The 27469-nt window shown below is 44.5% G+C and overlaps 7 protein-coding genes across 7 annotated transcripts; 3 read left to right on the top strand and 4 right to left on the bottom strand.

The window, feature by feature from the left end:
• Positions 1–681: 681 nt before the first annotated feature.
• K444DRAFT_622879 (uncharacterized protein) lies at positions 682–1940 on the bottom strand. Its single transcript, XM_024882188.1, has one exon. It carries the CDS (start codon positions 1752–1754, stop codon positions 885–887), a length of 870 nt encoding a protein of 289 aa, XP_024726219.1. The 5' UTR covers positions 1755–1940; the 3' UTR covers positions 682–884.
• A 54-nt stretch (positions 1941–1994) lies between these two features.
• On the bottom strand, positions 1995–3308 carry K444DRAFT_577688 (Mak16 protein). Its single transcript, XM_024877582.1, has 2 exons — positions 3157–3308; positions 1995–3109 (listed from the first exon to the last, which is right to left on the bottom strand). Exons 1-2 carry the CDS (start codon positions 3216–3218, stop codon positions 2197–2199), a joined length of 975 nt encoding a protein of 324 aa, XP_024726218.1. The 5' UTR covers positions 3219–3308; the 3' UTR covers positions 1995–2196.
• Positions 3309–7037: 3729 nt separating this feature from the next.
• K444DRAFT_605419 (HET-domain-containing protein) lies at positions 7038–9735 on the top strand. The gene is made up of 2 exons (XM_024878853.1): positions 7038–8522; positions 8672–9735. The coding sequence occupies exons 1-2, from the start codon at positions 7162–7164 to the stop codon at positions 9549–9551; spliced, it is 2241 nt and encodes a 746-aa protein (XP_024726217.1). The 5' UTR covers positions 7038–7161; the 3' UTR covers positions 9552–9735.
• Positions 9736–13069: 3334 nt separating this feature from the next.
• Positions 13070–14458, top strand: K444DRAFT_648966 (glycoside hydrolase family 76 protein; the record flags this gene model as incomplete). Its single annotated transcript, XM_024885523.1, has 1 exon — positions 13070–14458. The coding sequence occupies one exon, from the start codon at positions 13070–13072 to the stop codon at positions 14456–14458; it is 1389 nt and encodes a 462-aa protein (XP_024726216.1).
• Positions 14459–14790: 332 nt separating this feature from the next.
• On the top strand, positions 14791–15571 carry K444DRAFT_622875 (uncharacterized protein). Its single transcript, XM_024882187.1, has one exon. It carries the CDS (start codon positions 14818–14820, stop codon positions 15265–15267), a length of 450 nt encoding a protein of 149 aa, XP_024726215.1. The 5' UTR covers positions 14791–14817; the 3' UTR covers positions 15268–15571.
• Positions 15572–17110: 1539 nt separating this feature from the next.
• K444DRAFT_670964 (ankyrin) lies at positions 17111–20594 on the bottom strand. The gene is made up of 3 exons (XM_024887693.1): positions 20074–20594; positions 19952–20022; positions 17111–19884 (listed from the first exon to the last, which is right to left on the bottom strand). The coding sequence occupies exons 1-3, from the start codon at positions 20279–20281 to the stop codon at positions 17176–17178; spliced, it is 2988 nt and encodes a 995-aa protein (XP_024726214.1). The 5' UTR covers positions 20282–20594; the 3' UTR covers positions 17111–17175.
• Positions 20595–23166: 2572 nt separating this feature from the next.
• Positions 23167–24087, bottom strand: K444DRAFT_549261 (putative carboxylesterase; the record flags this gene model as incomplete). Its single annotated transcript, XM_024876440.1, has 1 exon — positions 23167–24087. One exon carries the CDS (start codon positions 24085–24087, stop codon positions 23167–23169), a length of 921 nt encoding a protein of 306 aa, XP_024726213.1.
• Positions 24088–27469: the final 3382 nt, after the last annotated feature.

Below are 27469 nucleotides of genomic sequence, written 5' to 3'. Positions count from 1 at the left end.
CGTCTCGCTATGAATAGCCACGGCCCGCACTTCAGGTCCTTCGGAACTATTTTCAGGTTACGATATCCACTTGGAAACTGGACTAACCACACTTGAGAGGGGAGGCAAAACCGTAAATGCGCGGTGCTCTGATGCTTCCAACAACTTCAAGCAACTACAAGCTCCGAGGCATTAGCGTGACCGAAGCTCGTATTCCGACCCGAGCAGCCGTGGAACAGCCACTGAGGCTCATACGTGTCTCTTCATCGAACATTGTGGGTGTTGTCGTGATCTCTGAGTCGGTTTCACTACCCCCAGCTTTGTAAGGGAAGAGAGTAACTCTCGAGCTGATGTGTGTCGTTGATGAAGTGAAGTCAAGCTGAAAGTCAAATTGCCTTCTGCAGGGACGCCGATTTTCGGAAGCGATGCGCTAGGCCGAACACGGACATTCAACTTTCGTTTGACCTGCCCAGCAGGTCTAGATTAATTATTGATGGTACAGAAGACCTCAACATTCTATATTTTCTGACTGCACTCAGAGCAGCTTCCCATCTTATCTGCGTAGCTGTGGTGTGAAACTACGGTGTCGAGAGAAAATGTAGGACTGACGTTCGCGGTAAAGATACCGTTTGCATCTGGGCGGTGTCCAGTATCCTAGATCTAATGCGGATGTTCAACAAGTTTGCAGTTTAAATGGCGATATGAGCATGAACTTGTACTATGGTCCAATTGACTGTTATAAGCTTTCTAGACGAGCAATGATAGACCCATTGTATGCATGCTCTAACTAAGGACACCTAGAACTCAATGCATGCTCTCCACAACTCCATCCTATGCCATGTCCTGCCTAACATGTCCACGGCAATCCAAGTCCAAGACAAGATCAATCTCCAACGACTCTAACCTCATCTCCTCTTGCCAGCAGCAGGACCACTGGGCAAGCCAGTTGGTCTGGGTCGTCCTCCCCCTCCACCATATCCTCCGCTGAACTCAGACTCATTGGTAGCCCAAGGAGCGGTAGCAGCAACAAACGGCTTGTCACTCCCGCCTCCTCCGCCATATCCATTTCCAGTCGGCATAAACCTATCCTCATAGTTGCTGCTACTTCCACCTCCCGATGAACCGTAACTATTACCCCTCTGTACCGGTGGAGGTTCTGACGCAGAGTTAGCTGGCGATCCCGCCCTCCCCCTATTATAAGCCCCCTTCAACCTATCCTTCGCAGATATGCCCGCCGAGCTCCCAGGCGGAGTCTGAACATCGCCTCTGCCATACCCCCCAGCACTCTGCTGATAACTCCCCGCCCTCGCACTTGGCAACGGCCTAGGTTGCACCTGCGCTTCCTGCGCTGGCGCCTGTCTCTGAAAGGGGTTCTGTCTCGGTCCTCCAGCCGTAGCACCTAATCGCGATCCCCGTCCTTGCCTCAAGCTCGCCTGATCCTGCTGCTGCTGCTGCTGCGCTGGCTGAGAGTCCCATAGACTACTCAACGCCCCGCCTCCAGCTCCTCCTGGTTGATTTTGTAGCCCTCCGTAGCGTGCGCCGACGTTTGGTTGTGCGTAGACGGGTGCTACGACGACTGGAGGGGGTGCCTTTGGGTCGGGAGGCAGCCACGCGGGGAAGGGACGCCCTTTTTCGGTGTAATAGGCTCGCAGTACGCGGCAGATGTGTGTGTCATCTTCGGTGTCACCGTCGTTCTCGGAGGGGAGGAGGTTCTGTCGGATGGAGGCGACGCGGGAGGTGGTGGTTGTGAGGAGGGAGGAGAAGTAGGAGGTCATTGTGGGGTCGTGCTGCCTGCGCAGCGACGATTCGTGCTGTGCTGCTGCAGAGAGTGAGTGGTGGTTTATTTGATCGAGGTGGTGAGGTAGGATAGAGCGACAGTAATCAAGTAGATTACAGGCGTTGTAATTGCGAAGTGTGAGGTAGACGGTATTTCATGCGTTTGTTGAAGTGGTTGAAACATGTTTCGCGACCAAGGTTGGTAAAGGTCCGACCCCGCCACCAAGGCATTGAGGGGCCTGGCCGGAATATTCATAAGTTCGTACATACAGTCACGCCAACAGGATATCCAATGCAAATGATAGTGCTACAGTACTTCTTCGACTGTTCAATTTATCATCAATATCTGGGCAAATCTACAGCGCCTGGTGCCAGTCGTCTACAAAATACCCCACCGTGACCACGTTTCGTTTCCCAAACACCATGCATGAAATACCCAGCTCAAGCCAATGCAAGCTCCCGTTGTGGAGCCTCCACTTCCTCCTCGTACTCGATCTCCATCCTTGGGAATTTCTTTTTCGGCTTGGCTTTCGACACTGGGCCCTTCTTCCTCTTTGCGCCAGCCTTCTCGTCCTTTTCGCTGCTATCCTCCTCGCTGTCTTCCTCGTCCTCATCACCAGTCTCGGCATCTTCCTCGCTGCCCAGCCAATCCTCAAGATCGCCAAGATCCTCCTCATCCTCACCCAAATCACTGACATACTCCACATCACCAACACCCTCTTCGTCCTCAAACTCTTCTTCATTTTCCTCCTCCAACTCTTCCTCCTCAATCCCTTCGTCCAAATCCTCATCCCTAGTGCCCTCACCTCCTCTCTCGAGACCCTTAAGCACCTTCTTCCAAATCGCCTCACTAACATTAAGCGGCTGATCACCATACGCACCACTCCTCAGTCGCTCAATGAGTTCCCTTTCAATAGCTCTCTCCACCTTTGCCGCGGCCTCCGCCTTCCTCTCCCTGGTCTCCTCCCTCCTCCTCACCTTTGGCGCCAACTTCGGTACCAGCTTCTCCCCCAACCGCTCATCCTCCTTCGCCAACCGCCGCATCCTAATCCCAACCTGCGTCAACCTTGTAAGTCTCTGCTTGCACTTATGAACCAAGAATTTCGGCCAGTAGATCAATCGCTCGTCAACTTGTTCTAGCGCCTGTGCGTAGTTTTGTGATAGCTTGATGCGTTCCCAGAGCTTGGAAGGCATGTGTGCGCGCTCGATGGTCTTCATGTAGAGATACAAGGTGCCAGAGCCGGGGTGTGCGCGGACGGTTGCGTAGCGGGAGTTGGCGAGAGGACATGATTGCCGATTGCAGAGACCGGTGACATTGTATTCGTTGCGGCAGAAGTTCTTCTCTTTTGTAGTCCTGTAGAGGTTAGAATTTTGCTCCCGAGGCTGGAGGAAGGGACGAACTTGAGCTTGAACGAGCAGAATTGCTGGTTGATGACCTGCCAGACGATCTCATCTGAAGACATGGTGATCGCACTTTGATCTCTTCAATAATTGACGAGGGGAAGAGTGTTATCGGCGGTTTCGATCCCAATGGTCAAATGTGTTGTTTCTACGCACTCGAATTTCAGAACTTTCCAACTTTTTGCTTACTTGAGTCGATCCGGCAGAATTTTGGCGGTGAGATGGCACGTGATGCGAGATTCCACTCCATATCTACGTGGCTCGTCTTCAACACCTATCTCTCCCCTCACAATCGTAACTCAGGTGAAGAGCCATTGCCATTCAGATTCTTGGTCATGACACCGAGCCTTTATGATGATTGCGCATCTTGACTCAGCGCCTTCAGACAAGGACTTGAGAGAGATTGAAGGACACAGAGTGGCACCCCAGATCCCTCTCAGCCTGGACAAAGGCTTCCAAGTTGACGAGGCAGCTTAACCGCTTAGGGAGGGGCCTTTGTATTATCCTTTCTAAGTTCGCTGCTGCAGTCTCCGGGTTTCACAGGCTACCACAGTCTGCTTGTCGAGGAATGTGAAAGATGATGCCAGTGCATCTTGACGGGGCTTCTACCTTGCTTCTTTGAACTGTTTTTGCGATTGGCTTTTCTTTCAATTTATTGTATTGAAGGAATTGGAACACGATTTACGTCTCTTTAACGCCTAAACAAAACTCCAGAATTTAGGGGCTGCTGTAGGGCTCTCCCGAGCATCCATTTTTGGCTAGCCCCAGTGCGGAGCCCCGCCTCGAGACAACAATCTTTGCGAGATCTGCCAGAAAATCGATTTTGAAGAGGTTCTGAGCCACGGTCACTTGACACACGTAGGGAGCGTTGAAAATATATTCATATACGGCATATTGCTAGTGCGCACTGCCCTTTCTGCACGTTTCTTCGCGATTGCTGCTCTACGGACAAGGGCATCGGTTTCAATAATGCCAATAGTCTCAGCAAATGTTGGCTGAAAAGGGGACGCGTAGCTCTAGCATTCGGTGCCAAAAGGATAACCGCCTGGAAATATGGAACGGCAGTCCACCTTCAAAGAGGACCTCCCGAGTGATCCTTCCCATCCACGATAACACTGGTATATCAGGCAGGCATACAAAAGCAGATCAAATCGATGTCTCTGTCATTCGCAAAAGGCTGGATGTTTACGGTGAACTTCATGTTGAAACTCAGTGGTATAGCTTAATTCAGGACTAGCTAATGGTGGGAGAAGCATTGTTTATATAAGCTAAGGAACAAAGAAACGTCTAAACTTCAACTCTTCACATGGCCGGTCAGAGAATTGCGTATCGCTCTATCGATGGTTTGTTCTTGGCATGCGTGTCATAGACTATATCTCAATGGGGATTGCCCCGTCCATACTGGGGGCAATAGACTATGCAACTCTCAGTTACGTCTGGAGCGATCAGCATTCCGGAATTCTAGACAGGTGGTAAAGTTGTCCTTCACAAGAGCAGCGGCCTTACTGGAAACAATATCTTGTGCTTGGCCATGTGTTTCTGGTATCCAATGGATAATCATGCCGGCATTATGTGACCTAAACATGGGGAAGAAATGTTTGACAGGCGGCATGACTGCGGGGACGCAGGTGAGATTTATGGCGGAGCTGAGCTCAGCTTATAGACCAGATGCAGACGTAAACAATCTGCCCTGCCAGAATCATTAACCTAGCTGGGCAATGCGAGAAATAGGTTAGTTACTAACAAGCCGGATCTTCTGATATATTTAGGCGGCGAAGGTATGACAAGCTAAGGGCGCTGGCTACTAAGGTGCTGGCGAGACACCTAAATCAGCTGCAGTCAAAATAATGGGAGCAATACGCAAGACACCAATTGAGCAAAGCAAGCAAACTCCCTATATCCGTGCTCTCGAGACCTCGAGGTCTGCTTCATGGTTAGTATATCTGAGCTTTCAAACATGGAAATACTGTACTGCGGAGGATGATCCAGGGCAGCGCCAGCATGCAAAGATTTATTGCCATGTTGAAGAACACATCAGCGAAATGAGAATGCCGGCCGATTAAAACAGGAACCTTGAGCAATCTTATCCAAATAATAATCGATTGGGCGGCACTGGAAGAGTAGTGTTATGGTGAAGGCAGTCTCTTCCCTTGCGATCCATGCAACGAAACATTACAGAGGTGTGATCCACTGATGAAATATTGGAAGGATTCTAATAAGGGACAAGACTATTGTCAGTTTCACTGCGCCTAAATCTGAAGGACAGAGGACCTGGGAATTGAATCCGCTCTGTTGAATACCATTTTAGCCATTCCGAGAAACCCGGAGAACTTGTGACTTGCTTTCTGCATGCTGACTACATTCGCTGGAACAATATATCCCAGATATGGAAGCCAAGACCATATTTAATCGCTTTCTTGTTAGGTTGGATCACATTGTTGCTATATTGAGTGGCTTACCATAGACGGTAGCAATCACCAAGCTGTACACAATACCTGTATGTTATCAGAGCTGGAAACATATGTAGAAAGAATAAACAACATACAAAGCAGACACAAACTGCAATGCCCCCTTGCCAAGACCGCTGAATCTTAATCGAGTGTAGACGCACAGAGAAATCACTGCAACCTCGAGAGGAAAGAAAGCGCCAATAAATCCGTAAATCGCAGTTACACAAGAATCAAGAGCCTTTTCGTTATTTTCAGCTTTTAGCGATGAACAGCCAAAGAGGTCTCCTCAGCTATCATGTTTCTCCCAGCAGAGCGTATCGAGGAACTACTCCAATTCTGCTTTTGAAGTAGCTCGATGCTGGCCTGGTCCGGAGCGCGGGGCTGTCTGGTTATAAGTACGAAGGCGGCAGGCATTGAAAATCGTCCATTTGCAGAGTGCGCGCGAGAATACCAAAATTGCCTTGTGCGGAAAGTCGCACTAATCCACAACGCAACGCCTAAAACTTTCTATAAGAGTTTTATATAATAGAAAAATAGTACGTTAATCTTTTCCCGGAATTTTATAACGATTAAATTTGGGGAGAAATTGCGAGACATTTATAACCGCGTAGCCCCTAGACTTCCCAAATTCTCGCTTAGCGAGTTAGACGGATTTTAATGCCCGCCGCCTTCGTAATCTAAATTCTCCCGCTTGCGCTTGGACAATGGCGCCCCAATCCCCTCCTTGGTTCGTCGAAGACAAAACTCGGCCACATGGCCTGTCTGAGACACCCCAACGCCCTTGCACCTGACCTTGCTGATTGGCCTTGCTTAATATAACAAGGACTCCTAACTGTAAAAGCAAGCAATCAGAGAATGCAATGTAATTTTACTTCCTCTATGTGGCGTGTCAAGCTCTTATGTTCTGAATTCAGGATCGTCTTCCTCTCTTGGAAGTTAAAACGACTTACGCGGGATTTCTTGTCAGGCTCATATCCTTAAGTTTCGAAATATCTTACGGTGGAGATTACATCTGACGCCCGCTGGCCTTAAGGAGGCGTCTGGCGACAGCCCAGACAATCGGTTGGCGTTGTTCAGCACATCCCATTGGGTTTGTTTTACCCTTAATCGAGAGGCCTGGATGACTAAACAACACTGGCCTGAAAAGCGGCACTAATTTTCAATTTCCCAAGTCAAGCTGGACAATGCAAATACTTCCTTACTAAGTATACACATGCGATGTTGTATAGTAAAAGTCTACTCCATTCGGATATTCTTGGATATTCTAGAATATGAGTTCTTCTCCCTCTAGAGTCTAAATGAAAGTCCAAGTTTGACCTGGGACATTGAAATGAGTGCCGCTTTTTCTGCCCACCAGGAGGCGGGATGTGTTCAGGTTACGGCGATCACCGCCTGTTCCCAATATCGTTCAAGCTTCAGTGAACACATCCAGTGCTTCACAACACAGCGATGAATATTCTAAATACTGCCACTTCTCAATGTCTATTCATCGCCGTGAGAAAAGTACCGCGCCGCTCCACCACAAGATTTCACCTCTATCGTGGCTGTCTCCAGCATGGCTGAGATAAATGCCCCCAGCGAGCAACGGCTCAACCTCTGCAACGGCTGCAAAGAGGTGGACGCAGCACTTGACCTGTACTACGAGCACCACAGAAATGGAGCCATCGATGACTGGCAAAAACTGAAATACACCCTCGGCACCCTGGACGAACTCTCACACACCTGCGCTTGCTGCCTGGACATCGCGGCCTCCCTCCCAGCATTCAACGACCCATACAGCCCCGTTAACAAGTTTCGACTGGTGATCGACGATACAGACATCATGCTCAAGTACAAGGTACCCCGGAACATGAGGGGGGGCTTGGAGACAGATTATCTCTTCCTTCTACCGACTGAGCCAAAATCGGAAACGCTCGAGCATGCGACACCTTTCGACCCGGCCTACTTCGATCTCAAGCTGGTTCAACGATGGGTTGAAAGGTGTGAGACTTTGCATGGGGAGGCGTGTTGCCCAGCCAAGAAAGTCCCGCTCCCAGGCCTGGACTCGATCCTGCTCATCGACGTCGTCGACTGGTGTGTTGTCTCCGCGCCTCCGGAGGCCAGGTATGTTGCTCTCAGCTATTGTTGGGGTCAAACCGCAGCCGCCCGAGCCCTCAAGCACAACATATCAGTCCTCAAGACTCCGGGTGCTATATCTCCTAGCACGACCTCGTTCAAGATCCCCCGGACGATTGCAGACGCGATGACTTTTACGATTGAAATCGGGGAGAGATATCTCTGGGTCGACTCGCTCTGCATCATCCAAGATGACTACAACACAAAGCAGCTGCACCTCGACAGCATGGCCTTTATCTACGCCAATAGCTATTTCACTCTAGTCGCCGCCGAAGGACCGAATGCTGACCACGGCCTACGCGGCGTTGGAGCGAGCAAGCGCGATCTGCCCATCCACAAAATCCGTCTCCCGTCTGGATCTCTCGTATTGAATAAGCCAAGAGCTGGCTTTAGGCTAGACTCAATCTGGAATTCCCGAGGCTGGACCCTGCAAGAATCTCTCTTCTCGAGACGGTTAATTCTCTTTGATGGGTTCGTCTCGTGGGTATGCTGCGAGGGAGAATGGTCCGAGGACACCGACCGGGAGCTCGATTTGCAGGGAAGCAGTAGCTTCCTTCTCACAGACCGTGTCGGCCTGTATGGCCGACTCCCCCTCTGGCCCGATCTGCAAGTTTGGGGTAGTTTGGTCTCGCAGTTCAACAAGCGCGACTTGACGTTCGATAAGGACGTCATCGATGCCTTTGCTGGAATAGAAACCGCTGGAAGACCTTCCTTTCCTGGCGGATTCCTGCTCGGCATGCCGCAGTTCTTCTTTGACATTGCAATGTTGTGGCAGCCGGAGAGAAGGCTGATCAGACGGATGTAAGTTTCAATTTCTCGGAGTATCGGTCCCTCGGAAGCGGTGTCCCAGGAGCTCTTGGGACGCTCTACTCGCGCTGCCCGAAAGCTGCAAGAACATTCTACTCCGAAAATACCCGGAAGAAGTATGCTAACTCCGATTTCTTGGAAAGCAACGGCAGGTCCAACCATCTCCCCAGTTGGTCGTGGGTAGGCTGGAAAGGAGAGATCGAAACTCAGTTATGGGGTGCTAGTAGTGCCTTGCCATACAACGAACGCTACCCTTTACCGGAGATCACAATCGAGCCTCTAGTTCAGTGGAAGGCTCTGAAATCACCAGACTACCCAGAGCACCACGCTATTCCAAACTCGTATGCAGTCCACCGCTCAAAAGCTGCGCCTTATGCTGGATGGACAGAACATCAGAATAATCGCGCCACTCATTACACGCACGACAAAGTTCCCGACCAATACTTCAGATACCCAGTGCCCCTTCTCGAGGACTCGCATACACCTTCTCCAGCCAAGGATCTGTGCTTCCTCTCATTAACAGCCATGCGATCCTGCTTCAAGATCGGCGGCATACTAGAAGACAGATTCGCAGAGCAGGAACGCTTTGGCCGAGACCCTTTTGCCTTCAACGTGAGCATTTTGGATGCCGCAAACAGAGCAGTTGGTGCCCTGAGACTCAACCTTGAATACGTGAATGAAGCCCCAATCGGAGAGGAATGCGAGCTCATCACAATATCGGCAGGTACGGCAAGGATCGGAGAAGGGCAACATAGCTATCTATGGAAGAGGGACGAGTGGGCGTTGAAGCAGTGGCATGACTCCGTATCTCGGGGGGAAGGCACGCCCGTATTAGTAGAAGGAAGTGAGGAAGAGGAAAGCGGTGGGGACGAGTGGGAAGACGTCGAAGAGGACGAAACATACAATTTCTTCAACGTCCTCTGGATTGAGCGCTCCGGAGGCACTTGCTATCGCAAGGCTCTGGGAAGAATGATCCAAGGGGCCTGGGTGTGCAGTGAACTTACCGATATTGTGCTTGGGTGACTACTATATAGAGTGGTTATAGGGCAGTTGACAGCGAGGGGGCCAAGTTAGATCCTCTTTCGAGAACTGGGAGGTTAGCCAATCCTGACCTATCCTGCTCTATCCTGCACTTGAGATTTGTATACTCTAGAGCTCATTCATTATCCGGTTTGATAAAGACACAGCCATGCGCGCACGACGTGCTGCTCACATCACTCATCCAAGAACTCTTGACGTTTTATTAATAAACCTTAATAAGGAAGCCAAAGAGCATAGACAACATATATAAAGTCTCGAATTATATTTTGGCTGGAGAGAATCAATTATTTAACGGCTCTCTGCTTGATGCCTCCACATGATTTGGACCAGATTCGAGCACATCAGTCCCCCGAAGCTCTCCTCACATCCAAAGCGCAGCAGTTCTCGCCTGCTCTTTCCACCCTCGAATCCTTTTCCTGCCACAAGAGGCCCTTCGCAAAAAATCCAAGAACTCCATGGAAGCGCGAATCCGCTGGGGCTTCATTCTAATCCTTTTTTTTATTGTGCCTCAGGCGTGCAAGAATAGGTTTCTTTTGGCGAGTCGTTCAGGGGTAGTTCTAGCACCTTACAGGCCCTCGGCAGAGGAAGGGTAGCGAGGGCTCCGTATTCCTCACAAGGCAGAAGTAAGTTCGTACCAGTGCCTGAGCTAAGACAACGATCACATCGGCCGGAAATAACGCGAAAGCTCGACTTCTTTTATCCCGTCAGCATTGGATGGTGTTTATTGAATTTCTGCAAGAGGTAAGGATTCCGTGCTGTCATTTAATCGTGGCTGAGGTGAGGGGTCAGGGTTGATCCATGATATTAATAGGATATTTTGAATATAGCAGAACCTTGCTATTGCAAGCCCTAATATAGCAATATCCTTAGTAATACAGTACGGCTATAAGATCCTGCACTTTTTTAGCCTTAGGCTTACGATATTACTGGCATTACGATTATTATAAGGTTTTTCGGTTCTAACCCTTAATTTTTGGTAATATATTATTTTATTTTAGCCTAAAAATGAATTAATTTATTAATACTTTAAGGCCCTTTAGTATCTCTCAGGCTATTAATCTCGCCGAATTATAGCCCCTTAATTTTATCTCTGGTTCTCTAGCCTCTAAATAGCCCAAAAAAGACAAAGAAATATAATAAAAGCTAATTACCAAGTATTATAAAAATATAAGTAAATCTGTTCTAAAGCTATATATAATAATTTTATTAAGTAATTTCAAAAAGAGTTTTATTATAAAATTAACTAATTTACTATTTCTTTTAGTTTTAATACTTAATTTAATTATTTTAATACTAATATATAAAAAGATATAAGCCTTATAAGTTAATATTTAAGCTAATTTAATTAGCCTAATCTTGAATTAGTATTCTTTAAATAATAATAGAAAATATAATAATAAAAAGCAATAATTATAAATAATACTTTTAAATAAAAGATATATAAAATCTAATATTTTCTTTTTAAATATTATAAGTAACTAGAGTCTAAATAATCTAATAATTAATTAACTAACTTTAAAAATTACTTTTATATTAAGAAATATATTTACTATAATAAAGGTAATATAATAAATATTAAGCAAATATAAGAGAATTAAAATCTAGTAATTATATTTTTTGGAAAATATCTTAAATATAAATAAGATTAGTTAATATTAAAAGATATTACTAAATTATATATTAGTAATTAAAACTAGTAATAAAAGCAAAAAGAATAAAAAGCAAATTAATTTTATTCTTATAATTAATATTATAAATAGTAATAAGCAAAAGCCTTAATTAATTAAAAACAAAAGTAAAAACTCTTAATACTTTAAATATATTAATTATTAACTTTTAAATATATAATATTAATATAATAATTTCAAGTAAATAACTAGTATTATTTATATAAAATATCTTTATTAGTTTAATTATAAGTATTTTATTTAAGGCTAATATATTTTTCTTTTCATAAATAATTTCTTAAAATATAATATTAATCTTATTAATAGAAAATAAGCTTTCTTTTATATATAAGTAAAATAGTTATTTTAATAAAATAATTTTTTTATATATAATTAATTAAGTAATATATACTCGAAATAATTATATTAAAGCTTTTATAATTACTAATTACTAATATAAATTAAGTCTTATTATAAAATCTCTTTTTATTAAAGATTTTAATATTTATAATAAACTAAATAAGAAATAAGTAAAAAATAAGGAAATAATTAGAGTTCTTTAATTAGCTATTTAAAGTATTACCTAATTTAATAACTCTCTTTTTATTAGTTAATTTATTATACTAATTAATAAGGCAATTATAAAAGAAAAAAGTATAACTTTAAAAATAATTATAAATAAATATATTTAGAGAGATTTAGGGAACATTTAGTTTTATATAAAAAAGAAAGAGTAAGAAAAAGAGATTAGGAAAGTAAAGCTAGTTAAAGTAATAGCTGTATTTAATTTAGTAAATCTTTATAAGAAGTAATAAAAGAATAAATAAAAGAAGGTTATATGTAAGCTTAATGCTTTAAAAGCTATATTTTTTTTTAAAGAAAAGTGAGAAAAGCAAAGCAGGCTTATTTAAAGCTTTTAGGAAGTATTTTATAAGTAGTGAGATATTAGGATAAAGAGGTTCTTTATATATCTTTAGGTCTTCCTTATTTATTATATGTGCACGTGATCCTTACTTTAATGATACCTCGGCATATTGTTAGAAAAAGGTGCTAAAATTAATATCGTTATATCGAGTTTTTACTATAGAACTCTAACCTTGATAGGGAGAGCACAATGGAACATTGATACCTGCAAAGAAAGGTGAACAGAATGAGACTCCAGCATGCAGATACCTTGCTAAAGAAAGGGGAAGTACGCCGATCACTGACGATCTGGTACGTTGATTGGATGATCTGCGAGTTCTAGGTAAAATTGCAAGTCGTGTTCTTCAATTCTATTTGTTGGTGGCTGGATCAACGTACTATTAGAAGAGTCCTAGTAGTGCATTAGTGGACCGTAATTTGGGTGAGGATCTTGATCACTTAGAGCTTATCTCCTGACCAAACACCTTCCTTGGTATTCAACTGATGTGCTTCTTGCAAAAATACTACGTTGCCACCACTACCATTGAAAGAGAATAAACAATTCGGGCTATTTCGAGAAACTCCCGAAGTTCGTCTTGACAAGACGCTTGTACTTCGTATTTGGCTGATGCACTTCCAGGAATACAAGTAGAGACTGGAGAAACGTCCCAAGAATTATTTGAGGCTCTTTACTCACAAGTCCTGCTTGCTTTTAAAAGTCCGGTCAAATTTTCGGTTTTCGAAATTCCAGAAATAAATCTTTTTAAGATGCGGTTCTCCACAAGTTCACGACTTCCCTATATTCTCCTAGCGCCACGAGCACTTGCAATACCGGCTATGGCCGATCTGGAAGCTCCCAGTGGTAGAAGAAATGACCATTCCATGCTTAATCCCCGACAACTTGGAAACTCCCAACAATCATTTCCAGCTATGGTCAACGCTCTGGAAATAATGCAGTCAGAATTCTGGGGAGGGAGCAACTGGCCTTTAGGGATTGATTGGACTGAAGCTGTGTTCAATCAAATTGAATGGGCGGCTCTCGATTCCATTGCAAGATACGGAGGAGCAAACACCACTGCCATCGTCAACCAATACTACTCACAACTTCTGAATTTCTATAATGGAGAGAATACGGCCGCCGTGATGAATGAAAAGTACGACGACATGCAATGGGTTGTTCTCGGATGGCTAGAAGCAATCAAATTCTTGAACGTATACGAAAACACTACTCCGAATCAGAAGTACATTGCCGAATTTGCTCATCGCGCCCGGCAGTTTTGGGATGTAGCTTCTCAAGGTTGGAACACCACTCTCTGTGGTGGCGGGATGGTTTGGACTTATTCATTATTTCCCTACAAGAATGCTATCACCAATGAGCTCTACGTATCATCCAGTATTGGCATGTACCTCTACTCGCCTCCGGATAACAGCAGCTCCCCAGCCGTCCCGGCACACGATCCAAAATACCTCAACGCCGCAATAGATGCCTACAAATGGCTCTCGACGATTGGCTTTACCAATTCCCAGGGACTGTATGTGGATGGTTTCCACATCGCTGGATATCAGAACGCATCGGACCCTGGAACCGGGAACTGTGACCAACGCGATGAGTCTGTCTACACATACAACCAGGGTGTTGTCCTCTCTGGCCTCCGAGGACTTTGGGATGCCACGGGTCAAGAATTCTACCTTGATGACGGCCATACCCTCGTACGCAACGTAATTGCTGCCACTGGTTGGGTTTCCGGCACTCAGCGAAATCCGGCCTGGTCAGGGCTCGGCATCAATGGGACCTTGCAGGAACTTTGTGATGCGACCAACAGCTGCAGTCAAGATGGTCAGACCTTCAAAGGCATCTTCTTCTCCCATTTCACAGCTTTCTGCAAGCCCCTTGTAGTTGGCCAGAAAGAGGGTGTCATCTTCAAGGGAACGCAAGCCCTGGCTGATGCCCACCAAGCAAAGTGCATTAGCTATAAAGATTGGGTCCAGCATAACGCTGAAGCTGCGTACGGAACCCGTAATGCAGCAGGTGTGTATGGAGGAAACTGGGACATTCCTGCTGCAGATGCATCTTGCGCTTCTTCGCCCAAGCAACCCGCTGGCTCTTCGGATTACAGGAATAAAGGTATTCCGGGAAATTGGTCGTTTCCTGATCTCGCTCCAGCTGCTGTTTCTGATATTGGGCTTATTGGAACTGAAGCCACCTGTCCTCCGAATACGACAGATCCAAACAGTTTGGGTAGAGGCAGAACCCCGGAGACTCAGAGCGGGGGGTTGGCTTTGATGATGGCTTTGGTACAGGCGGAGTCAAGTGGATGATTTGATAAGGAATTTACTATAGTGATCTTTTGGGTTAATGGTATGGCCTAGGAGCTACGGAATACAGAGTGAGAGCAGACTCAAGCAACGAAAGAGTTACAAAATGAATGAAAGAGGTAGAAGAAAGGGGGGTGGTGCACGTGATCAGAGTGGATTCTTTGATTTGCAGTACTTGAAGAGAAACACATGACATCCATCCGATATGCTTTTCGCCGTCGTTCCATCTGTAAAATAACCAATTTATTACCTGAGGGGGTGGTAAATCGAATCATAGTCACGTGACGTTAGTCAGCCCAGACATCCACTTCAAAAATCTCACACCTCCTTTCTCCATCATCATCCACCACAATCCAAAGATCATGTCGCCACCATCGCCCGTCCCAAAATACATCTACAAAATCCTCCCCTCTTCACCGCCTCCTCCCTCACCACTACCTCACAACCTCCCACTCTCAGCCCTCGACGCACGAGACAATTTCATCCACCTCAGTACCTCGCACCAAATTCTCGGCACACTCAACAACTTCTTCACGAACGAGGATCACGTATTCATATTAAGAGTTGAATATACTACCGTAGGGAAGTGGATCAAATGGGAGGACTCGAAGGGGAAGAATCCAGAGGAGAAAGGAGGTTGTTGGGATGTGAAGGGCGAGAAGGGGGTGTTTCCGCATATTTATGCGAATGAAGAGGATGGTGGACTCCGATTGGGGAGGGAGGAGGTGGAAAGTGTGGGAAAGTGGGCGAGGAAGGGGAGTACATGGAGTGGAGAGGGGTGGCCGTTTGGGGAGGATGTTCCTGAAGAGTAGTGATCTTCGTTCTGTGGAGGGCATGTCCAACTGCTGGTATCGTTCAGGTGTTGATATAGTAGAGCATGCTTTCCAAGCTGTCCAATAAACCAACCAGTCAGCAATCAGCTAAGTTATTTTGACAGCTGATAAGCTTATCACATCCAGGGGAAATAGAACATTTTGCGGGGCATTGATTTACGCTCGTGGAGTAAGCTTCATGGACACAGCAACGAGTACACTTTACGCGTATGCATAAGCCAATACGGCTGATAATCACTGGGATTTTGAAGAACTACCCACTTTCAGAGTTTTAGGGCCTAATGGTTAAGGCTTTTATTAGCTAATTACCCCTCTATCCCCTAAAACACCTATTATCCCTTCGTCCGGTGAGACATGGTCTGTACTAGCAAAGGGGCCTGGCTCAGGGCCAGTGTGTCAAAGGATTATTCAAGTTATTCAAGTTATTCATGAATAATTCATGAATAACTTGAATAAAATAAGAGTAACGAATATCTTAAATAATTTGAGTAAAATAGAATAATTATTTATGAATAACATGAATAATCATGAATAATCATGTGGAAGTTACATGGAAGTCAATTAATTATAGTAAATTAATATATATTTAAATTTAAAAAAAGAACTAAGGTATTTATTAAGCAGCCTTATATAAACTAAGCTAATATTTATATAAGGCTACTTAAATACAGATTTTCTATAATAAATAAACTAATTATCGCTAAGGTTCGATTCGCTTACCAAGCGCCACTACTACCTGATTGGGTAGCGAGGTGGCGCTTGGTGCGGCCCCCCCGAAGCCGTACCCGATTAGGCTAGCTCAGCCACGTGCATAGATCACGTGCGTTATTTAAGTTATTCATGATTATTCATGAATAACTTGAATAATATATGAATAAAATAAGAGTAACGGCCGTTATTCTATTCTACTCTATTCATTTGACACACTGCTCAGGGCAAAAAGGCGACAGATGACTAATATGTTTATAAGCAAAGACACGTTTTTGCAGTCTGTGCCAGGCCCCTTTGCTAGTACGGACCATGTCTCAACGGACGAAGGGATAGCATCTCTAAGGGACCTCAAAATCGCGATATTAGTATAAGTAACTGATCGGTCGGTTATAAGTTAGTATGTCTTCAGCTGACTGATTTATATAAGAATTAAGGTCCGACTGAATGGCTCAATATTCTAGCTTATATGGCTGGCTTATTGGATAGGTTGCTTGGTCACGATAGTGGTACGGCTCCAAACTTGATGAGCGATGGGAATGCCGATCCACCTACTGGCTTTCGGTGAGGAATGCCAGTATTTGGGACGCCTTGAAGATTCTGTTGACGAGATTCCATTATATTATTCCAAATCCAGAATGAGTCCTCAACTGCAAGTGCAGAAGCTCTGAACAAATGTGTCCCTGAAGTGTCTTTGGATTCATGTGCTACAATCGCAGGGGAACGGAAATCTTCTCCAACCGATACACTGGACCACTACTGAAATACCATTTTATCACAAGAAAATGATAATTCTGCCTCCAGTGGTATCAGGTGTGCGATGGCATGACGTCTCATGGCATCGTTCAAATAGGGCTTGGGCTGACAACAGGGCTGAGACACGGCGCTTTCTTGAGCTCAGATAAGAAGACCAGTACGACTTGTCTCAAAGCCGGCCCACAAAGCCAAGGGGAATCGGAACGAGGAATGAGGAGACAGGACAACAAGGCCGCATGGAAGGGCCCGCACTTTACTGAATTGGGACTCAGGAGCAGTACCGCTTGGATTTATGGTGGTTGAGAGTTTTGAAAGTTAAGAGGAAGAGGAAGAGGAAGAGGAAGAGGAAGAGAAGTGAGGCTTGATCAAATATATTATAATTAACAACTAATATTTCTGGTAAAAAGCCTCTTCTAATCACATTTAAACAGCGCTCTTATTCCCTCCCGCAACCTCTATACTATAGCCGTTTTGAACTCTATGGGGTGGCGTGCTCAGACAAGCCTCCTCCCAAAGTTTCAAGCTGCAACCCGCCTCGCATTCCGCGTTATTCTCCCACTCGTAACCCTTCAACAACGCAATAATATCATGCGCATTCCTCTCCACCGCATATGCTAAACACGTTTGCAAGTCCTTTCTCGTCCCCCACCCATATTTCTTAGCCCTCGGACCAAAGGATCTATTGGCCCTGCACACGGTACCAGACCACCGCGGATTCGCAAACATGGCGTCCTTGTCAAAATCTAGGATCCCGTTCCGAGTTTCGAGAATCCTACTCAGCCCCCAGAAATTCTGGTGGTCGATGGCGGCGAGGACGAGCTCTCGCTGCAACTTTGTTTTCGTGGAGAGGAGGATGTCGATGATTTCGAGATAGGTGTTTCTTCGGTGCCCAACAGGTTTGGTTGACATGACGTGTTTCCAAGTTGCAGCCGTGGCACAGGCGCCGATATTCACTAACTCTCTGGCTACTTCTGGATTGTGCGAATCGATAGCCGCCTCCAAGCATTTGCTGATATTGCTGCGTGCCACGTCTAACGTGTACAGGTACTTGATTGCCTCAAAGTTCCCTCCATGACAAGCCCAATAGAGTGCAGTCCTTCCCTGGTCATCTGATCGCCATGGCGTTGCCCCTTTGTAAACAAGCGTACGACATATTTCTATGCTGATTGAGGGTTCCTGCGCTGCATAACTCAGTGGAGAAAGCGGCGTGGACCAGCCAACGGTACACATCACGCACTCGGGATCTGCGCCCATGTCTAAGAGCAGCCGCACCCCGGATACACAACCCGCCACGATTGCAGGAACAAGGGGTGTATATTTCTCCACGACTCCTGTAATCCGTGATCCGTGCTTCATGAGAAGATGGACCAGTTCCAGTGCTTGCTTCGGTTCTCGTTGCCAGTAATTGACGCTGATACAGGCAATAGGATCAACGTGGACATAGGGGCTGCCGTATCTTTGCTGCCGCGTGACCTTGTAGTTGTCCCCGAGTTGAAGAAGGAGAGATTCGACGGCTGCGAAGCCTGCATGTTGGGCAAAGCAACCAAGAATTGACAGTGCGACCTTTTCGGAAGCCGATTCGAGTAACATGGCAGGCTGGTCCGCATCGAAACTTGGCTGCTCCATCATCAGGCGTAGGAGATGTAACCTATCCCGATTTCCTTCGTCATTCATCCGGCTGAGAGCCCCAAGACAAGACTCCTGTGTTTTTCCCCCATCCCCTTTCACTGCCCACATGAAGTTGAAGTCTGCATATGGCACAAGCTTCATAGCGATTTCTGTGCAGTTTCCTCTGATGATCGCCTGGTGTAGTGCATTCGCGGCAGATTTTTTGTTCATACCTTTCAACAACAGGTATTCCACAACGTGGTCGTTATTCGAAGTAACACCTCGCGTAGCAGCGTAATGGCACACCTCCTTCTTCCGCGACGAGTAGTTTACATCTGCACCCAATTTCAAGATAGAAGCAACAAGCGGCAAATTTCCTGCTTCGGCCGCATCCCCAAGTATTTTCGCCAGACCACCGAGTGAGAATCCATTAGCGGCCAAGTCCGGGTCCGAGTGGGAATTTTCTGACTTCTCTGACTTCCTTGAGCCTGACAAAATGCTACGACTAAATTTTTTGATGTTGAGTGCCGTCTTCTTTGGCTGGGGCTTCTGAGCTTGCTGAGGCTCCCGGGCCGCGATGAGAGCAAGTGCCTGAGCATCGCTGTCTTGGGTAGCGATTGGTGCATCGATATCATGGAAACCAGGATTCAGGCGAGGGTTCCGTATTGGCGTTGTCACTTCTCTCGTCGTCTCCACTGGCTCGAGTCCAGACTCGATTTCAGGCACGACTTCAGGGAGTGTAGGGAGAACGACCTCAGGAAGTGTAGGGAGCACGACCTCGGGCAGTGTAGGGACCACGACCTCGGGCATTGTAGGGAGAGAAAACCGGACTGCCTCCTTGTAGTCCATTCCATCTACCGGCTCCTGCAATGAATTCTGTTGGCGTACGGAGGTTGTTGGAGTTGTCGAGCTTCCATGGAGGTCGTCTGTTAATATTTTATCGGACGACAGATCTAGGTTCCGTCGGAAATCGCATACACCACAAGTAAGGCTATCAAACAAATTTCGATGTGTGCATTTAGAGCAAACCCAAGAAGAAGAGACCCCTAGCTGTGGCTGTTTGCCACTTCCAGTATCGTCAAGCCCAACGTTAAACGATGGGAGTCGGTTCTGAAACGTCGGCGAGTGATATTCTGTAAATCCGTCTGCGTATGTCTCCTCGTGGTCTGGAGCGCTAACTTGAACGTGGTCTGATCCGATGGAATCACTGATACTCCACGACTTGATTAGTTGACCTCTGGAAAGCGGCTTCCTGGTTATGATCAACTTTGTCTGCTGGGAATTGTCAGGCGACCGCGTGCCCTCATGCTGTTCATCAAGTCCAATCGTATACGAGTATGTAGTTGAGGGGCTCCCTCGCAGAGCATCTGGTTCCTGGTAGGCTGCAAACCTCTGCTGGAACAAATCATCGCCCATACCAAGCTTTGTCTGAAGGTTAGCAAGGAGTATGAAGAACTCATCTCGGTTGAGAAAGCCTTGCCGTGACCTAGCTGGCAAAGAAGGCTGATACGTCGCGCCAAGAGCCTGTGATTGATTTAACATCTGTTCAAATACGCCACCCAATCCTTTCTCAGCAGGAAGAACAGCTCACATCATCCCAGAGGCTCTCCAGATCTGTGTCATGGAGTCCAGACAGCTTCACTATTTTGATGGCGGCATCGTCTGTGTTCAGTTAGCGAACGTAGACTTACGACGTGGGGGAAGTTGGCATACCGAGGATATAGTACGATTCCGAACACGCTCTTTCGAAGATGGTTTGGTAAACACGGTAGGGTCCAGAGCTTATCTTCTTTGCCTCCCCGTGGAGGTTGTAGCTAAAGCTAGGGCCGCCAGAAGAGGCGCGGAATGGATTGCGAGCAGAGGAGGTGGCCGAGGAGGTGGTTGAGGAGGTGGGGGACCTAACGAATTGCTCTCCTGCCATGTTCCCATCCACTCCTCAATTGACGATAGCGTCACTGATGTCGACTTGAGTATCGGTGACATGCAGCACGGGGTGGTATCAAGATAATCCAGTCAGCTCACGAACACGAAGCAATGCCCATCTGGGCTTCCGCTGGTCTCTCGCAAGCCGCAACGTTTTTCTTTCCCTTCACACACAAATTCAGTCGGCCAGCAGCAGGAGCAGAGCAGCTCTGTGTGATCCTCCAGGAATGAGGCGTGAGGGTATCGGCGTTGGGTTGAATGATGTTCAGTAAGCTTGATTCTTGATTCTTGACGTTGAGCGACGCGGCTAGGATCCCAGGTTGGCGGCGGCCTGGTCGGCCGCTGACACATGTCTGTAACGGGCCTGCCGACACAACACCGAAACAAATTCTAAAGAGTTGTAAACTTTTGAACGCTTCTAATCAAACCTTCTTTACCTTCCAAATTCTTTAGTTCTAATTATTCCTTGTTCTCTAAAGTTATACAGTAATCGCGATAACTTGAGTTAAGCCTGAAGCAGCCTTGACCGGGTACCGACGCGTTGCACCAAAAAGGATTTGGAATCTTAGGGCTGAGCGCTAAGCTTCTTCCATGGTTCTTTTTTCAACCACCAACCACCATTCACAATTAACGCCACTTCGCTAAAAATACGAATACGGAGACTTTTACCTTTACGGTTATTTCCCCGACTTTTGCCTGAGCCGAAAGGCATCAACGCCAGGGGTGCTGACTAGGTCACTGCATCCACAACCGAGAGAGTAAAGGGGAGGGTCTGGATTTTAGGTATTAGAAGAAAGGGGGATTGTATTGCGGAGAACAGGATTTGTAGGAACTTTAGTGTGTTTTCTTCTAATCAGAGATGTCGACTATGTTTCTTGTGAATTAATGGATTCGGGGTTTGTGGGAAGAGAGGTGTCCTAGACGAAATACATCGAGACAGTAAGAGAGACGGAATTTTTCAGTTCATTACGAATATGAAGATAGAATCGCTCTTACATTCAACTCATATACTGCTAGTCCCGTCCCTCTGTGAACGTTGCCTATTGTAATTCAAACATCCGAGAACTCCACATTAGGAATGATCACAATATCATTTGCAATAACTGCCGAGCCATCCAGTAATGCTTCAATTTTGGTTTCACCGCACATGCCACAAATATTCCACGTGGTGCAAATAACTAGCGGATTTAGAGGAAGGATGTGTGCTGCGATTGTATCGTGGTTCCATGACCAGCTATCCGCTGGACCTTCGGTGTATATCCGAATCCGGCTCAACCTTGCCAGTAGCAATATCCTGATTATTCAGACTCCTCCGCGGAATCTAGTAAGACTTCAACGGCTGGTTACTATGTACATAATGTCCAGCCTCGAAAGCTCGACTGAACGCCAAATTCTCTACTTGCCGAGCCACCCCCCGGTATAGTTTGGGTTCGTAACTATCTCTAAATCTCTGCTTGCTGAAAACTTGTCTTGTCCTGGGAAACCAAACTTCAGAGAGACATTCTCTCCTCCCACCCAGTTGTAACGATATTCTGAGTCATCGTAGACGAGAACGACCTTCTTGCCGCGAGAAGAACGTATTCAATAAGATAGATAAAGGGAAATTACCTAAGACTAAGTTTTATAAAAGACTGGTGAGAACTAGAATCCATGGCGCATGACGGGCATGAAGGCGAATGTTGTGCGGAAAGAAAAGTACCAGGAGTTTGGGTTTGAGTTATTTGCAGTAACATAAGTCGAATTCACACAGACTATGAAACTTATTGCACGGAAATGAGTGGTTTTCTCGCCTAGGTTACATGTGAGTGTGAGTGGAGACTAGCGCACACTGCACCCACAATTACATAGTCAGTTGGAAAATATATAAGCATAGCCAATCTCAACCCCCCGGTCCGAAGGCCCCAAAAGTGGGGTTGGGCGTGGGCAGCTTATAAGAGCCGTAGAGTGGCACGTGTACTAACTGATTTTTGATTTAATTCCTCTTTTAGGGATAGCTATTAGAGAGCCAAATTATCTTTAAAGAAGCTATAATATTTACTAAGCTCTACTCAACTCAACTTAATTAAGTTTAGAAAACTAATTTAAGGTTCGCTCGCCCCTCTATAGTTCCCTTCTAAGGTATTTAAAGCACATAGATTTGTAAGGAAATATACTCTCCTTATGTCATAAACTTCTATCCTCTTTGCGTAATTACTTCTTTACTTCATTCCTTTATTAAGGTTTATTTCTTAACTCATATATAAGAGTATATTTACAAATTTTATTCTCATATATATTATATTAAGACTCTTACTAAATAAGGCCCTTATAGGGTGTGAGGAGTTAGTTAGAGTTTCAAAGATGATTGTATCGAAATCTATAGGGAGTTCTACTTCTAGTAGTCACGCTAACGTCAACCACCTCCCATCTGCCAATAGTGTTTCTAGCAAAAGGGATATATTTGTCATTTATATCGATCAGAAAGTCGAGGAGAGTTTTGTAGGTGAAATAACTCTCTGAATCGCTATAGCTCTCAAATTCAGTCATTAGTGTGTAATCAAAGGATATTTCAGTATTCGACTTAGTAATATAAGAGCTGAGACTCGAAGACGTAAAACTCACCATGGATGTCTTGAAAAATGGCAGGATGGACAGTAGATTGAGGGCTCCAATTATGGAACGACAAAAAGAGCTATAGGGTTTACAGCATTAATAGACCCAGCCACTGATCTACTGCCATGACTTCAAAGGCTCCAACATTGTGACATAGCTTTCTGAAAGATAAGAACCCTCGAATAAGCATGTCTGGGCATATAAACGTTGAATCGGCAGGCTCCATGGAGGCTGATACGAATTGAAAATAACCAAATCCAACTTTAGCCCACTTTTAGTAAAACGGTCAATTTATCCGCTCTCACTCTCCAAACTCTTCAGAAAATCCGCAACCTGTGCATAAGCTTCCCGACCAGCCTCCATCTGGTTTTTGCGCTTATTATTCTTGTCAAAGCCGTGATCACAATTCTCCATCCGCCTTACCACTATACTTCTGCCGCCTGCATGGCCTTCTATCTTGATTCTTTCAGCCAGCGCCTCCATATCCGTGGCAGAAATGTCATGGTCCGCAGTAAATATTAGCATTTTCTGCGGAAAGTTGGTCGTATCGGCAAAAACTGGCGAAATTCGGGGGTCTCGGGCATCTTTTCCACGTATGTAAGCCTCACGGAAGACTTTCGTCCAGAACGACGATCGTTCTCTGCCGGGCACAGGGGCCTTTCTCTCCCCCGGATCTCCGGCCATGCTGGGGGACGGATAGAATCCGATGAGTGACTGAAAGGTACCGTGGGGAAACAGGGTCGAGGTGACAAGTGAAAGGGTGCCGCCAGACGAAAATCCGCACAAGGAGACGTACGACGTCTGGTAATCGTCTGGGTGGCCAAGAACATATTTCACGGCGTCCTCGGCGTCGTTGACCGCCGCGGGGAAAGGGTTCTCTGGTGCCACACGGTACTGGACGTCGAGGACTACGTGGCCGGTGTGCGTGGCAACGAACCGGCAGAAACCGTCGTCAGCACCATGATATTGGAGAGCAAACCCACTGCCATAGAAATTGATCAGCACGGGATGCGGGTCCCCTCTAGTGCCTCCCGCCTCCCCGCCTGGGTTGTAGACATGAATCTTGATGGTCCGCCCCTTGTCGCGAGATGATATTCTCAAAACTGAGTCTGGCTTGGGTGCTGGCAACGGGGCCAAGAGTTTCGCAAGGAGGCGAAGAGACGAGATAAGGAATTTGAGTCGCAGATAGCGCAAGAAGTCGAACAGACCCATCGTCGAGGTAATGATCGCGTTTCGGCTGCCAACGCGCATGTAATGGGCAATCCGAGTAGGCCGGACGCGTTGCCCAATTCACCGTTCGTGATGACTACGATCTGAGCTCAGTCAAGTCAACCTGTCCGCGAAATTGAAAGAGGAGAACGTTGTCAAGTATTTAGGCTGCAGTCCGCGCCTGGACTAAAGTTCGTCCGGTATTGGCAAACCAAGCCGTATTTGATTGGCCAATTGTTTCAACGCTTACCGTAGTACAAACAATCTGTTCAGCTAAAACATGGCTGTCTGCTCCTCATATTTCGCATCCGACTCGTAGGGATGGCAAAATCGTAATTATTTATATTATATAATATTCAAGTTATCAAATACGTATTGCATAACGTGTTGCATAAAATTATATATGCTCTAAATATAAGTCAGGTTAAGTGAGTATAATTTATAGCACAAACTCTAGTAGCCTTACTTCGGGATCTCCTATTAGCTCGAACGTCCTATATAGCTTAGTGAGGAAATAATATTACGTTATTACATATTTAGTCCTAAATTACACAATTTTGCCATGCCTAAATCTGAGGCACACATCACTCACAGCCCCCCCCAGTGACGGCGCTGGCTAGCATTATGCGGGGTAGGCTATCACCTGACTGGTTCCCCTATCAAGCCGGCGTTTCGGTCGTTTTATCTTGTACTTCTTCTCTTTTTTACTCTCTCTCTCCCCCCTTCTCTTTAGCTTTGTATTCTACAAGACAGGGAATGGAGATCTTTGCGCTCGTTCCAACAGCTCTAGCTCCGCCGTCACAACCCCCGCCCCTCTGAGCAAGATCCAACTGATTCATTAGCGTGCTCAGGACTCAAGGCTCACCTCAAAGGCGGAAATAGACTTTAGTGTGCAAAATTGTCGTCTGTAATTATAGTAGCATTAATCCCCAAATCATGAGACATAGGCCATTTAACTTGGGGCTTCAGAGCCTATAACTCAAGCAAGTTCAGCCCATTATTACAAGGGGGAATCGTAAAACGACAGCCCTCCAGCCCCCCCCCCCCCAAAACCCATCCCTCCCACCGATTAACTTCCATGCCCCTTTTCATTATCGTATCCTCGCGTCCTATAATCCTTCGTATCTCGAGATGGAACCAGTTAATAACCACGCGTTGAAGTAAGCACCCCCAGTGTGTCAAATGATTTGATTTGATTTGATTAGAGCGTCTTAATCAAATCAAATCGAGTCATATAACCGAGATCCCTAGTCAATGCACACCTCACAAAATATTACCCCTCCATCTTCAAAATTCGATAAAATGGTCAGCGAATAAGATATTAAGAAAGCGATTAATGCGCTAGATGCGTAATTGATCCCTAATTACAGTCAAGTGGCCAGGGATTTTGGTATTGAGAGTATAACCCTCATGCGAAGGCATAAAGGCATATGTGCCTCTAGACAAGAAGTACCTCCCTCTACTACAAACTCCTTACCAATATGCAAGAAGGGGCTTTAATTAGTCAAATTAATAAGCTTATAGTCCATAGACTCCCTCCTACCTTGCAGATTATCAGAAACCTTATAGAGGAGATTATTGGCCGTAATATAAGCAAGAATTAGATAGCTGGTTTTATCTACCGGTACTCATCTCGCCTAAAGAGCCTTTATTTACGTAATATTAATAATTTGCGAATAAAATCGAAATATGGGCCCTATATCTAGTTCTTCTTTGATTTAGTGACGTTTAATTTTAGTATTTTGCCTATATCTTGCTTACTTTATAAATAAAATAGCTAATGTCTCTCCTTTCTACTTAGTTAATTAAAGTAATCGAAAATTATAATATTATAGCAGAAAATATATATAATTAGGATAAGAAGGGTTTTTTGATTAGAATTATATGTATAATAAAGTATATAATAACGAAAGAAGTATATAATAGTAGGAAAATTACTAAAGTAAAGCAGGATAGCTTATAAGAGTTTATTAGCTTACTTGCTTTTATTTATATAAATAGTATAAAGATTCTACCGGCTCTTATTTATAAAAGAACTTCTGGGGATCTTTAGAATACTTGGTTAGATGATTTAAAAGAGAGAGAATATACTTGGTTTATATCTAGTATAAATAAGTAATTATCTAATACCCTGAGCCTAGTATATTTTATCTAAGTTTTTAATCCTGCTACTCGTATAAAAGCAGGATATGGAAAAAGGCTTTTAATTATAGATAGGTACTCTAGCTATATTAATATAGAGTTTATTTAAATATATAATTAGCTTAAAATTCTGCTTCTTATTTTATTCCCGTATTTAATATACTATTTTTAATCTTTAGATATAGGCTGTTTTTTACTACTTTCTACTTACTATTCTACCGAGATTAATAGGGTTTTAAATACTAGTAAGGGTATTACTTGCTTAATAAAAAGGATATTTTAGTCTATTTTTAAGCCTGCTTAGAACAAAAGTATATCTAAATCAAATATTTTATTTGCTTAAAAGAAGACAGGTATATAGCCCTACTAATTATTAATTATCTTATTAGCTATTGCTTTACTAAGACTATAAACTTCTCCTAAAGCTTTTCCAAATATAATTTCAATTTCTTATACTATAAAACACATATAGTAATTCTCAAAAATATATATAAAAAACCTATCTAAGATTGCTTTTCGCAAGCTTATTAAAGCAAATGAAACAAATACTATAAAGGCTTCTATTATAGATTACTATATAAAGAGTTTAAAAGAAGCTTTATAGCTTGAAAAGAAGAAGAGACATTATAGGAAAAAGCTTAATTTAATAGGAGAGCTATTAAGAAAAGCCTAGTTCTTTGGAATAACTAAAATACTAGCTATAATAGCATGTGAGAATATAAGGGTTATAAAGGCAGAATAAGATAAATTAGATAAATAAAAGGTAAAGAAGGATATAAAGATTACTAAGGCTATAAATAATGCCTTAAAAAAGCAGGAGAAAAAGTTAAAGAGGCTAAGGAAGGTAAAGGAAAAAGCAATTACTAATTAAGTAAAAAAGAAAAAGAATAAATTAGAGGTATTATAGTTATTATAATATATAGTACTAGTAGGGGTTAGACTAGAGCTAATAAGGCATCTGGTATCTGAGTATAGCATCTATAGCTACCTAATAATTACACGTGACCCCGAGCTTAAACTAGTATATGAGCCCGTATATAGCTTGCGATTATTTAGATCCGAAGCTTCTTTGAGATCCTCTTCTCTCTTTAGCTTTAAATTATTAAAATAGAAATAGTCTAACTATACTTTCTAGGCCCTAGATCTTATACTTATAATATAATTCAAAACTTACCTATTTCTTAATTCTATAGAGAATTTAAATAATACTTACTTAATTAGCTTTTAATAAGTATAAATATAA

This window comes from Hyaloscypha bicolor (genome assembly GCF_002865645.1).
Source record: "Hyaloscypha bicolor E unplaced genomic scaffold K444scaffold_191, whole genome shotgun sequence".
NCBI lineage: Eukaryota > Fungi > Ascomycota > Leotiomycetes > Helotiales > Hyaloscyphaceae > Hyaloscypha > Hyaloscypha bicolor.
This window is presented reverse-complemented; position numbering and strand designations above follow the sequence as displayed.